At 51.3% G+C, this 14,117-nt stretch overlaps 1 protein-coding gene across 1 annotated transcript; it reads right to left on the reverse strand.

Moving 5' to 3' along the window:
- Window positions 1-5,398: 5,398 nt before the first annotated feature.
- LOC120526425 lies at window positions 5,399-13,935 on the reverse strand. The gene is made up of 4 exons (XM_039749598.1): window positions 13,807-13,935; window positions 9,480-9,565; window positions 6,778-9,170; window positions 5,399-6,561 (listed from the first exon to the last, which is right to left on the reverse strand). The coding sequence occupies exons 2-4, from the start codon at window positions 9,536-9,538 to the stop codon at window positions 5,399-5,401; spliced, it is 3,615 nt and encodes a 1,204-aa protein (XP_039605532.1). The 5' UTR covers window positions 9,539-9,565; window positions 13,807-13,935.
- Window positions 13,936-14,117: the final 182 nt, after the last annotated feature.

Consider the following 14,117-nt stretch of genomic DNA (forward strand, 5'->3'; position numbering starts at 1 on the left):
CACCGTGTGTGCTGCAGGTCAGCGACAGTTGGTACGGGGATGCCGATGATATGCTGGGCCTTCACGTCAGCTACGGAGCAGTTGCCATGTCTCACCATAATGCGCTTTTTTGTCCAGAATGGAAGTGTTTATTGTCCAAGAAAAGTCTTTGGAGATGTGGACGTCCAGGATTTTGAAGCTGGAAACACAGACCACCTCAGGCCCATTTCTATGGATAGGAACGAATCTCCTGCCGTTAGTCTTCCGGTAATCCACAGTGAGCTCTTTAGTTTTTATTGGTGTTGAGGGTGAGGTTATTGTCAGCACGCCATGTTGCCAGGTGCTGGACCTCCGACTCGTGATTGTCACTGATCAGCCCTACTACTGTGGTGTCGTCTGTGAACTTCATGATGGAGTTGGAGCCAAATAAAGAGACGCCGACCTGGCTGAAGAGGGAGTAGAGGAGAGGGCTGAGCACCCAGCCCTGCGGAGCATCGCTATTCAGGATCAGGGTAGAGGATGTCTGGTTGTTTAGCCTGACAGATTGGGGTCTGTTGGTCACAAAGTCCAAAGTCTAATTATAAAGAGAGGCGCTGATGCCAAAGTTGCCGAGTTTAGTTGCCAGTTTGGAGGGGATGACGGTGTTAAATGTGGAGCAAAAATAGACAAATCACATCCTGACGTAGGAGTTGTTGTTGTTGTTGTCCAGGTGTGTCGGGGCAGAGTGAAGAGCCGAGGATATGGCATCCTCCATTGATCTATGGGGATGATAGGCAAAGTGGTAAGGATCTAGTGTGGGAGGTGGACTGGATATGAGGTGGGCCAAAACCTGTATGGGAGGTGGGCTTGCAGCCTGTCATCTTTAGAGTGAAGCATCCATCCATGAGCCCCGTAAGCTAACATGGGGAGCTAATGGTAAGAATAGTAACATCCCAGTGATGTAACAAAATCCTGCCACAATGCCAAGGAGTGGCACATATTGGGCAGTGAGTGCACAGCCACTTCTTGAAGGCGACATGTCGGGAGAAGGAGAAATGGGTGAGCATAAGGACCTGAGCGACTTTGACATGGGCCACAATGTGATGGTGAGACGACTGGGTCAGAGCATCTCCAAAATGGCAGGTCTTGTGGCGTGGTCCAAGGAAGGACATCCGGTGAACCGGCAGCAGGGTCGTGGGCTTATTGATTTGCTTGGCAAGTGAAGGACGAGTCATCTGGTCTGATCCAACAGAAGAGCTTCATGGAGGCCAACAGAAAAAGGTGTCAGAACTCACCGTGCATCCCAGCTTGCTGTGTAGCCACCGACCGGTCAGGGTGCCCATGCTGACCCCTGTCCACCGCTGAAAGTGAATACAATGGACATGTGAGCGTCAGAACTGGACCATGGTGCAATGTTCTCTTTTAGATCATGTGGACCCCCCAGGTGTGTGTGCCTCATTTGTTGGTGGCAGCAGGATGTGCTATGGAAAGAAGGCAAGCTGGTGGAGGCAACGTGATGCTCTGGGCAATGTTCTGCTGGCACGCCTTGGGTCCTGGCCTCCATGTGGATGTTACATAGACACATTCCACCTAACTAAACATTGTAGCAGACCATGTCCTCCCCTTCATGGCAGTGGTAGTCCTGGATGGCCCTCTTTCAGCAGGATAATATTCCATGTTGGTAGCAGGCACTGATAGAGCGTTGCCACACCCACCACATGATGAACCACCCGGATTGGGACCTGAGTACAGCTGGTGACACCTCAGCACCACACTGGAATGGAGTGAGGATTTTTGACAGTAGCTGGAGTGCCAATCCTGCCACCAACCCCCAAGTTTTGCCTGTAAGTTGGAGGACCAGCAGGTTCAGGAATGGTTTGAGAGACAAAGAGCTGAAGGTGTCGACTGGACCTCCACATTCCCCAGTTCTCCAATCCGATCGAACATCTGTGGGATGTGCTGGGAAAGCAAGTCCAATCCATGGGGGTCTCACATCTCCACTTAGAGGACTTGAAGGATCGGCTACTGACATCTTGGTGCCACAGGACACCTTCAGAGGTCTTGAGGAGTCAGAGTTCATACCTCAGTGGGTCAGAGTGACACAATACGAGGCAGGTGGGTTTAATGTTGGGGCTGATTGGGGTCGATATGTCCAGACTTTGTTATCTATTTGATGTTATCTTGATTATGAAGCTGGACATTGGAGGTGTGATGATGAATGTTGTTAGTGCACACGCCGTGCAAGTTGGGTGTGCGATGGATGAGAAAGAAGATTTCTGGAGTGAGTTGGATGAAGTGATGAACAGAGAGTGGTGATTGGAGCGGATGTCAGTGGACATGTTGGTGAAGGGAACAGAGGAGACGAGGAGGTGATGGGTAGGTATGGCGTCAAGGAGAGGAATGAAGAAGGTCAGAGGACAGTGGATTTTGTCTAAAGGATGGACATGGCTGTCGTGAATACGCATTTTAAGAAGAGGGAGGAACACAGGGTGACGTACAAGAGTGGAGGAAGATGCACACAGGGAGAAGAAATCCTAAGCAGATGAGCTGATCTGAAGGAGATTGAAGACTGCAAAGGGGTGGCAGGGGAAAGTGGAGTTAAGCAGCATAGGATGGTGGTCTGTAGGATGACGTTGGAGATCAAGAAGAGGAAGAGAGTGAGGGCAGAGCCAAGGATCAAATGGTGGAAGTTGAAAAAGGAAGACTGCAAGGTTGAGTTTAGGGAGAAGGTGAGACGGGCACTGGGTGGCAGTGAAGACAGCTGGGTGACTACAGCAGAAGTAGTAAGGGTGACAGCAAGAAGGGGTTTGGTGTGACATCTGGACAGAGGAAGGAGGAAAAGGAAACCTGGTGGTGGAATGAGAAAGTACAGGAGAGTATACAGAGGAAGAGGATGGTGAAGAAGAAGTGGGATAGTCAGAGAGATACAGAAAGTAGACAAGAGTACAAGGAGATAAGGCGCAAGGTTAAGAGAGAGGTGGTGAAGGATAAAGAGAAGACGTATGATGAGTTGTGTGAGAGGTTGGACACTAAGGAGGGAGAAAAGGACCGGTGGGCTACAGAGAGGGGCTGAGCTGGGAAAGATGAGCAGCAGGTTAGGGTGATAAAGGATAAAGATGGAAACAAACTCACAAGTGAGGAGAGTGTGTGGAGCAGATGGAAAGAGGACTTTGAGAGGCTGATGAATGAAGAAAATAAGAGAGAGAGAAGAGGTTGGTTGATGTGGAGATAGTGAATCAGGAAGGGCAACAGATTAGCAAGGAGGAAGTAAGGACAACGATGAAGAGGAGGAAAAATGGAAAGGCCGTTGGTCCAGATGACATACCTGAGGAAGCATGGAGGTGTTTAGGAGAGATGGCAGTGGAGTTTTTAACCTGATTGTTTAATGGAATCTTGGAAAGTGAGAGGATGATGAGGAGTGGAGAAGAAGTGTATTGGTGGGCCGATATTTAAGAATAAGGGGGATGTGCAGGACTGCAGTAACTACAGGAGGATAAAATTGATGAGCCACAGCATGAAGTTATGGAAAGAGTAGTGGAAGGTCAGTTAAGAAGTGAGGTGAAGATTAGTGAGCAGCAGGATGGTTTCATGCCAAGAAAGAGTTCCACAGATGTGATGTTTGCTCTGAGGGTGTTGATGGAGAAGTTTAGAGAAGAACAGAAGGAGTTGCATTGCATCTTTGTGGAACTGAAGAAAGCAAATGACAGGGTGACTGAGAGGAGCTGTGGTGTTGTATGAGGAAGTCGGGAGTGGCAGAGAAGTACGTAAGAGTGGTACAGGATATGAACGAGGGACGTGTGACCGTGGAGAGGTCTGCGGTAGGAGTGACGGAGGTGGGATTACATCAGGGATCAGCTCTGAGCCCTTTCTTCTTTGCAATGGTGACGGAACAGCCTGACAGACGAGATTAGACAGGAGTCCCCGTGGACTGTGATGTTTGCTGATGACATTGTGATCTGTAGTGATAGTAGGGAGCAGGATGAGGAGACCCTGGAGAGGTGGAAATATGAGAGGAGAGGAATGAAGGTCAGTAGGACCACCAAGACAGAATACATGTGTGTGAATGAGAGGGAGGTCAGTGGATTGGTGAGGATGAGGGAGTAGAGTTGATGAAGGTGGAGGAGTTTAAATACCTGGGATCAACAGTAGAGAGTAACAGGGATTGTGGAAGAGAAGTGAAGAAGAGAGTGCAGGCAGAGTGGAGTAGGTGGAGAAGAGTGTCAGGAGTGATTTGTGACAGATGGGTATCAGCAAGAGTGAAAGGGAAGGTCTACAGGACGGTAGTGAGGCCAGCCATGTTATATGGGTTGGAGACGGTGGCACAGGAGACAGAGCTGGAGGTGGCAGAGTTAAAGATGTGAAGATTTGCATTGAGTGTGACGAGGATGGACGAGGATTAGAAAAGAGGACATTAGAGGGTCAGCTCAGGTGGGACAAGTGGGAGACAAAGTCAGAGAGGTGGGATTGCGTTGGTTTGGACCTGAGCAGAGGAGAGATGAGGGGTATATTGGGAGAAGGATGCTAAGGATTGAGCTGCCAGGGAAGAGGAGAAGAGGAAGGCCTGAGAGAAGGTTTATGGATGTGGATAGAGGACATGCAGGTGATGGGTGTGACAGAACAAAATGACGAGGACAGAAAGATATGGAAGAAGGTGACCCGCTGTGGCAACACCTAACGGGAGCAGCTGAAAGAAGAAGAAGAAGAAGAAGAAGAAGAAGAAGAAGAAGAAGTTTCTTCTCTTGGCTTTATTCTACTTTAATAAACACCACTTTGCTTTTACATTTCTAAGCTTGGTTTTTATATCCGAGTGACTGAAGTAATAAAGTCGATATTAGGGCACCATTTGCTCCGTCCCTGCAGGGTTATCAAGGCGGCGAGTCGCACCTCAATAGAAGATCAAGTGCAGCTGAAGTAAGACATCATTGGTCAGTAAGTAGCTTTCAACCAAAAGGTGTTGTGCCCTCATGGTTCTCGGGGACATCTGTGCGTTGTTAGCAAGTCTCAGTGTGGAGTACTGAGGAGTGACTGGCACTGGGGGGCACTTATGTGGATGGCCACAGACTGACTGGTAGTTTGGCATCACTCATATGCAGCTGTGTCACTGGGATCTCATGATGAACGGGTGACCCATCTGGGATTAACTCTTGACCCAACCCCCTGCATCTCACTTGAAGGGGTTTTCAAAATGGAGTCAAGGTGCTATAAAGACTGAGCATAGCATAAAGATAAGCTGTTTCCATTCATCCATTTCATAAAACGCAGGCTCGTGATGGACAGCACAGACAGGAAGGTGACAACCTTGGACTGGTGCGACTCACAGATATTTCATTATACAGGTGGAGCTCCGGTTCACAGCTCACTTCTTGGGCTTGTGCCCGTAATCATGTGCTCTGGTTTTGGGTGAAGGCTTCCAGAAGGTCACCACGTGAGCCGTTGTGCCTCATTGACTGCCAAACAGTGCCACCTGTGCGGCGCTCACTTCCTGCAGGATTTCCATTATGCTGGGGTTCACCTCCTCATTGTGGGTGCCCGGAGTCACAGGCCCCACCCCCCTAGTGCTCAGAGATTCTTTGATTGGCTCGAACTGTGCCCATCTCTCAGGCTCCGCCCCCTCCTTCAGGGACGATCTCAGCTTACTTTCCGGCTCCTTCTTCAGCTCTCGGCTCCTAGGACTCGCTGACCCACGTAGGTCCTCATCGTTGACCTCAGGATTTTTGGTCCAACATTCTGATGCTCCACAAAGGATTCTTGGGACAACTTCTTCTGTGGGCTCCATGTCTATGCTGAGATGACTCCCCCCCACAGCCCCACTGGAATCCGTGTCCCTTTCACTCGCTTGTCCTTCCTGCTCCCAGGACTTTGCCGGCTCACTTCCGTCACTGTCACTGATGTCCTCATCTCGTCCAGCTGTCCCCCTTACGATGACTGTTTCCCTGGAGCCCTGGCTATCTGAGCTGCTGCAGGACATTGCATCTTCAGCATCCTGGCATCTGCTCTGTGAGACGACCGATTCCCACAAGTCCATCACATCTTCCTCCTCAGTATCAGAATCCGGTGCTGTATGTCTGCGGATCCTGTTCACAGCATCCCGAATGGAGCTGGGGCACGTGGGTGACCCCTTGTTGTGCAGAGCATGGGAGGCTAGGGGTGGCAACTGAGCCAATGCCTGAGTGGGCTCCAGCGATGGACTTCTTTGTGTCTCCTTGTCCAGGCTGACTCCATCTTTCCATTCCACCTTCCCTTCGGGCCCCTTTGTATCTTCCTCTGTCTCGTTGCCCCTACAGATCTCCATGGTGGGACTAGGAAGAGGAGAACCAGGTAAGTTCTCAGCTGCCTTCATGGATTGTATGATGGGCTGGCCATTGGTGGGCTGTATGATGGCTTGAGCATTGGTGGGCTGTATGATGGATTGGCCATTGGTGGGCTTTATGGTGGGTTGGCTATTGGTGGGCTTTATGATGGGTTGACCATTGGTGGGCTGTAAGATGGGCAGGCTATTGGTGGGCTTTATGATGGGCTGGACATTGGTGGGCTGTATGATGGGTTGACCATTGGTGGGCTTTATGATGGATTGGCCATTGGTGGGCTTTATGCTGGGTTGACCTTTGGTGGGTTTTAAGGTGCACTGACCATTGGTGGAAGGTAAGATGGGCAGGCTATTGGTGGGTTTTATAATGGATTGACCATTGGTGGGTGGTATGATGGGCTGGTCATTGGTGGACTTTATATTGGGTTGACAATTGGTAGGCTGCATGATGGGCTGACCATTGGTGGGCTTTATGTTGGGTTGACCATTGGTGGGCTTTATGCTGGGTTGACCTTTGGTAGGCTGCATGATGGGCTGGCCATTGGTGGGCTTTATGATGGGCTGGCCATTGTTTGGCCTTATGTTGGGTTGACCACAGGTAGGCTGCATGATGGGCCGGCCATTGGTGGACGCTGTTGACCCCTCAGGCTGTTCCTGAAGATCATTCTCTAAGGCCCTTGGTGTTTGGTTCTGGAGGTCTTCCTGAACGGGTGGAGTTTTTGAGGCTCCTCCAGGGTGCAGGACTATGGTGTCTTCTTTCAGACGGCCATTCTTGTTTTTTGGGCCTGTGGTGTTTTGAGTGGCCGGAGTCAAATAGTGAACTCTCTCCCTGTTTGGGGTGACTATGAATTCTGCCTTGACGAGCACACGAGTGGCATCAATAACCCAGATGGGCTCCTCTGTCTCACCGCTGGCCCTTCTCTTTTCGGGGATGCGCCACTCCGCCTTGGTGACTTTGATCTTTTCGTCAACTTGGTCAGGGGCCTGAGTTTGACCTTTCTGGCTGGTGGACGGGACCCTCTTGTGAGCCTTAGGTGAGCCTCTTCTGTGTTGCCCCTGCCTGTCTGGTCTCAGGGTCTCTGCGGGGGCCGCTCTGCCTTGCATTTGCTCCTCTAAGTTTCCCCTGCCCTCTGGCACACTTGAGGTCCCTCGTCCTTGTGACTTGGCTTCTGAGACCCCCTTTTCATGTCTCATTGACTCCCCATAAGCCCCTCTGTCCAGTGATGTTCCTTGTCTGTGTCTCTCCTCTGCTTCTCTTCTTATATTCTCTGAGTCACGTGGCACCATTTGCTGCTGCCCATCTACCTCTGTGGTCCACCTTTCCCGGCCCTCAGACATTCCAGGGACCCTCTTTCCCCACCTCTCCTGCTCTAGGACCCTTCTCCTCATCCCCTCCGGCTGCCATGACACCTCTTGTCTCTGCCGCTCCTCTTCAGATGTTCCTTCTGCCCTGCTCTCTGTCTTCTCCGAGACCCGGTGTCTGCGCTTGCCCTCAAACTCCCATGAGTCTCCTTGCCCGTGGCCCTGATGTGCCAATCTCCTTGTGCCCTCCAAATCCCATGAGGCTGCTTGCCTGTGCCTCCTGGGCTCAGAGACCCCTCTTCTCTGCCTTTCATCCCCTAAGGTCCATGTTCTCTGTCTCCCCATCTCCATTGAGGTCCCTTGTCTCTGTCTCTTGTCCTCTGAGGTGCCTCCCCCGCCGGGTGACAACATGGGCGCCTCGTGTCCCTGCCTGTCCCTCTTTAAGGTTTTATTCTTATCTGAGGTAGGCTGATGCTGCTGCTCAGATCCCCTGATATCTGACCTCCATGAGGCTCCTCTTGCCCTGCCGTCCGATTCCCATGATGCCGCTCGCCTGCCTCTTTCCTTGTTCTCCAACTCCCATGACGCCCCTCTTGCCCTGCTATCTGACTCCCATGATGCTCCTCGTCTGCCTCTCTCCCTTCTCCCCAACTCCCATGATGCTCCTCTTGCCCTCCCGTCCAACTCCCATGATGCCCTGCTCTCAGCCCTGGTCGGTGACCCCACTGTGGCTTCCCTTGGAGCCCCTCCCCCTCCTTCCTCCTCCGTGGTCCTGGCTCTCCCCCTTGACCTGGTTGTCCACTCTGGCCATCTGCCCCACTTTACACCTGACTCCCCTGGGCCGGGGGCACCCCAGTATCTCTCACTAGAGTCTCCCCAGGACCCATGAGTGTCCCAAGGTTCCATCCGCCTGATATTCTGGTGGAGCTCCTGGGCGTTGGTCACCCTGGTTGGTGGGCCTGCCTGCCTGTGTATTTTGCTGTCCACCTCCCTGTTGGCCGGCCGTTGGGTGACCTCGGTGCTGCTGTCACTCGGCCGAGACACCAGGCAGAAAACGGAGTCTCCGTTCTTGAAGGCTCCCGAGTTCGATGGGCCATCGATGAAGTCGTATGGCTGCTGTCTCTCTTGGCTGGTCTTCACCCTATCTGGCCTCCAGAGGGCAGCGCCCAGCCACAGAGGGTCCTGCTCTCCCTGACGCTGTGCCTGTGCTGTCCGGTCTCGCTTCCTCTTCGGTTCCGGGCACTTCTGTCTTACCGTCCTGTGAGAGGCGCTATAAGGAGGTGGGGGCATGTAGCCTGGCGGACGACCCCATTGGCTCTGCAGCTCTTCTGCCACTCCTAGGGCTGCTGGCCACCATGGCTGCAGGTGGTTAGCTCTCCGCTCTGGTCCAAGACTGGGATGTGGCCAGCTTGCCCACTTTCCTCCGTCTTTTTTCTTTTTGCTCCTTTTCTCTGCCTCCTTCCCACCTTCTTTACCAACCCCCCAATGTGTCACTGGTGCCAGGCTGCCCTTCTCTGTCCAGTTGGTACGGTCACGGAGCGCCCTGTCGGCCCAGCTGCCCTTCTGGAGGTCAAGGTGTCCCATGGTGCTCCATGCCTGAGGCCTGCAGGACAGAGAAGAGTCAGTCAGGATGGAGCGGACATGAAGAGTGGGTGGGAAACTGAGAAGGCGTCCAGCGGGGGTGCCACTGCTGCCAGCACGACCGAGGGCACAGGACAAGCTGCTTACACCCCACATCTTTAGGCACTGAGCAGAACAGGCAAAAATGAGTCTTCCAAAAACTGCCCCCCCACTAGAATAAGTCCTGATCAGAACCCCCTCCCCTACTGAGCATTAAATGACCACCCCAAACGATTAGCCCCACCATCGCTGTCCCAAAGAACAAGGAATGGCCCCCTTGCCCAGTACTTACCACTCTACTAAAGGGCTTCTCCTGCGTCTGTGCCTTATGTCAGCTGGCCAGGTGTCCATGTCCAGTGGCTGATGGCGCGAGAAGACCTCCAGAAAGAATCAGAGGAGGGGAAAAAAACAAAATGAAAATAAAAAAAGATGAGTGAGAGACAATAAGAAAGAAAGAAGCTTCCTATAACAGGGAGACAATTAAGGTGGCAACCAGGAGGTGGCGCTGTGATATGCAAGTCCTGGACATCTGACATTACTGAACTACCAGGCTCCATCCTGAAGTCTGCTTGGGCATCTGCTCTCAGCTCCAGGTATGGGTAGTATCTCTGCAGCCTGGAGCCTCCACTCTGGAGCTCCAAGTAGGTGGAGTTGACTCCAATGGACACCAACAGAGTCCAGCTGCAGACCTCCAGAGCTCCGCCCAGTTACACTGTGGTGATTGTGGGAGGTTATCTGACTCAAATAATGACGACTGTCCAGTATGTCAACTCCACCTACTTGGAGCTTCGGGGTGGTGGTGGCTCTGGACTGCAGAGATATCAGTCTCATAAATAAATAAATAAATAAAATAAAGACTATGGGGAGTCTAGCTGCAGACATCCAGTGTCACTTTGCATTACATGGCAGTGACGTTACATGATGACCCGGTTACACAGTGGTTAAGATGAAGGTTGTGGGACGTTATCAGATTCAAACAATGAAGACGGTCCAGTAAGTCAACTCCACTTACTTGGAGCTCCAGTGTGGAGGCTCCGAGCTGCAGAAAAACATACTTGGCTTGGAAGTCTCCTATCTCTGCAGCCCAGAGCCTTCAAAATGGAGCTCCAAGTAGGCGGAGTTGACTCCAATGGATACCAATAAAGTCCAGCTGCAGACCTCCAGGGCTCCACCCTAGTTATGCTATGGTTAAGGTTAGATTGTGGGAGGTTATCTGATTCAAACAATGACAACTGTCCAGTATGTGAACTCCACCTACTTGGAGCTCCTGGATGGTGGTGCCTCTGGACTGCAGAGATATTAGACTCCCAAGCCAAGTATTTATATCTGCAGCCTGGAACCTCCACTGTGGAGCTCCAAGTAGGTGAAGCTGACGCTAATGAGTGCCAACAGAGTGCATCTGCAAACATCTGCCCGATTGCGCTATGGTTAAGATTGGGGATGTGAGAGATTAATCTGATTGAAATAATGACGACTGTCCAGTAAGTCAACTCCACCTACCTTGAGCTCCAGACTGGATTTCCAAATAGGTGGAGCTGACTTGAATGGGTCCCAAAAGAGTCCAGCTGCAGACCTCCAGGGCTCCACACTAGTGGGGGGTTGTTATCCGACTCAAATAATGGCAAATGTCCAACAAGTCAACTCCACCTCCATGGAGCTCCAGCATGGAGGCTCTGGGCTGCAGAGATACCAGTCTCTCCACCTCTGGAGTAGTGTCCTGTGTCAAGATCTGAGAAGACTGAGTGGCACCCCCACTCTTTACCACCGTCACGTATTTGATGCGGGAAGCAGTGAAGAGCGGCCCCTGCACCGCTAGCTCTGCGACACGTCTCTGCCTCAGTGGCGCCTCCTCTCTCTTTAACATTTCTGTGTATTTTGGCTGAAGAGCAGCCTGACTTGGCCTCTGAGACCCCTTTTCATGTCTCATTGACTCCCCATAAGCCCCTCTGTCCAGTGATGTTCCTCGTCTGTGTCTCTCCTCTGCTTCTCTTCTTATATTCTCTGAGTCAGGTGGCACCATTTGCTGCTGCCCATCTACCTCTGTGGTCCACCTTTCCCGGTCCTCAGACATTCCAGGGACCCTCTTCCCCCACCTCTCCTGCTCTAGGACCCTTCTCCTCATCCACTCCAGCTGCCATGACTCCTCTCATCTCTGCCTCTCCTCTTCAGATGTTCCTGCTGCTCTGCTCTCTGTCTTCTCTGAGACCCCCGGTCTGCGCTTGCTCTCAAACTCCCATGAGTCTCCTTGCCCCTGGTCCTGATGTGCCAATCTCCTTGTGCCCTCCAAATCCCATGAGGCTGCTTGCCTGTGCCTCCTGGGATCAGAGACCCCTCTTCTCAGCCTTTCATCCCCTAAGGTCCATGTTCTCTATATCTCCATCTCTAGAGAGGTCCCTTGTCTCTGTCCCTTGTCCTCTGAGGTATCCCCACCCCACCAGCACCAGGTGGTAACATGGGCACCTCGTGCCCCTGCCTGTCCCTCTTCAAGGTTTTATTCTTTTTCTGATGGCCAATAGCGTGCTGCCTGGCTGAGCCGGCGCTACATGAAGGGTTAACAGCTGTGGTGGTCTGCTCTTTTTCCTTTTTTCCATTCTGTTTTAGTACAAAACACACGAGACATCAGACAGACGAGCCCCTCTTCTGTTTGGGGGCTTCAGAACACGCAGGGTGCTTATTCCTGCTTTCTGTGCATTGAACTTCTGGCTGAATGCTTTTTGTCACACATCCAGACCCCACCCTCTGACTAACGAGAAAGTCCCACCTGTTTGCTTTCATAAGAGCCAGGTGGTCTCAGTTCGTTGGGTATGTCCCACTACATGACCGCTCTTCACGGGAGCCCCCCGGCTGAATGCCTCCCACTGGCTAAGATTATATTGATGAAGTTGGTGAATGAAAATCACTGTAAGTGGTGTCTAATGTGACGTGGGCTTTAGGGGGCTCAGTGGCCCACTCACTCCCCACCCCCAGGAGAAAAGAACTTCAGCTTTTGTCACATTCAACGAGTTTTCCTGCGATTACTTCCTATTGAGCACCAACACACACACAGACAGACACAGACAGACAGACACACAGACAGAAACACACATAGAGACACACATAGATACACACAGACACACACACACTCAGACAGACACACAGACACACACACGCGCTCAGATACACACACGCACATACACACACACAGACAGACAGACAGACAGACAGACAGACAGGCACACATAGATGCACACACACAGAAACACACACTCAGACAGACACACAGACACAGACACACAGACAGACACACACACACACAGACAGACACACACAGAGACACACAGATACACACAGACAGACATACAGACACACACACACACACACACACACTCAGACAGACAGACAGACACACACACACACACAGTTTGCCCGGACGGGGGAGAACATGTAAACTGCGCACACGACAACTGAAAGAGGATCTGAAGTGAGGACCCGGGGACTGTGAGGACGAAGCACTAAGCGCTGCCCCACCATGCCACCCCTCAATACTATAAGTCATTCTTCCATTTATATAGCGACTTTCACAAACCGCACTATCCCATAAAATGTGTTAAGTTAAACAAGAGTAGAAGACAATTGTTTCTTTTATTGAATACAGATAATCTTTTTTCATATAGCGCCTTCCCCAAACAATGTTCCAAGTCAATCGAGTAGAAGACACGACAATTTTTTTTTTTATTATATATGATGATCTTATTTTTTACATAGTGCCTTATTCCCATACAGGGCTTTACTGGAGAATTTGTGTTTGTTTTATATAGCGCCTTTCACAGCTCAGCTCTTTTATAACAGGCTCAGCATTTACATTTTATTTTTAGAATACGACCAGTGACATCAATCACATTTCAAAGGAAACGAAGCAGTGCTGATTTTACACAGTGGGCACCACCCTAAAAGAGCTACTTAAAATATAAAATGTCATCAGCTGACTTTCTCAAAACCTCCGTAATCCAATTCTGGATCACCTGGTGGTGGGGGAGCGGGGGTCACCAAGCAGGAGCCTTCACAGATCACCAGTGACCCCCAAACTCACACAGAGACCATCTGGAAACCAGCAACGATCTACACGAGTGTGGCACAAAACCCACACAGACACGGAGATAACATGCACACCACGCGAATGGCTACCGGGCACCTCATTTATACCCATGGGGCGGGATCTATCGGGCAGCGCTAACCAGTGTGCCACCATGATGTGGCACGGCCACCATGGGGCAGGGGGGCATATTGTCCAGTGAAATTCTTACATGGATGTCTAATCAGCACACAGCACGTTGGCCCCCTCTGTATTGTCCTTACCTTAGATAAATATATAGCGCCTTTCATGTCTATTTATCTATGTACATGGCAGACGTGAAAGGCACTATATAACAGACAGATGTCTAGTGGCCTTATTGCCGCACGTACAGATTGCCATGAAGTTTTAATGCTCGTGCTAACTTTTACCTTTTTTATACTTGCATGTGTTAATGTTAACGAAGCACACAAGGAAACCCCTCGTTATTTTATAGCGCCTTTCACCATGCCATGTCAATGTCAGCCCCCACTTGCGCCCTTTGCCTCCAGTTTTGTAAAGTCCTTACCTGTGTAGTTCACCACCCCACTGCCAGTATGCCGTCCAGGTTTGGCACCGTGGAGCCGTGCCCAGCTTGCAGAGACCCTCGCCGAGTCCCTCAGCGTCTCACCGCGTTGCTGGCTGTCACCAGTCTGGGCTTTCCTGCCACTTCAGGAATCTTTGCAGCTGCTAAAGTAAACAGCGAGGCGGAATTTAATTAAAGTGAGCGTCCCCTCTGACCGACACCCACGGGCCCCTGAGGCTGAGCTCAGCGTTTTTTTGCGCTCGGGAGAGGATGAGATCAGGACCACCTTCATGGCCCCCCCCCCAATGGCTTAC

The sequence above is a fragment of the Polypterus senegalus genome, chromosome 3 (genome assembly GCF_016835505.1).
Source record: "Polypterus senegalus isolate Bchr_013 chromosome 3, ASM1683550v1, whole genome shotgun sequence".
Taxonomy (NCBI): Eukaryota; Metazoa; Chordata; class Cladistia; order Polypteriformes; family Polypteridae; genus Polypterus; species Polypterus senegalus.

Bases quoted from the DNA above. Each gene is read 5' to 3' on its own strand.
- LOC120526425 (XM_039749598.1), bottom strand. From the start codon at position 9,538: ATGGACACCTGGCCAGCTGACATAAGGCACAGACGCAGGAGAAGCCCT. The intron at 9,171-9,479 runs GTAAGTACTGGG...TCTGTCCTGCAG, and splicing joins AGAAGCCCTTTAGTAGAGTG to GCCTCAGGCATGGAGCACCA. The intron at 6,562-6,777 runs GTCAACCCAGCA...AACCCACCAAAG, and splicing joins CATCATGCAGCCTACCAAAG to GTCAACCCAGCATAAAGCCC.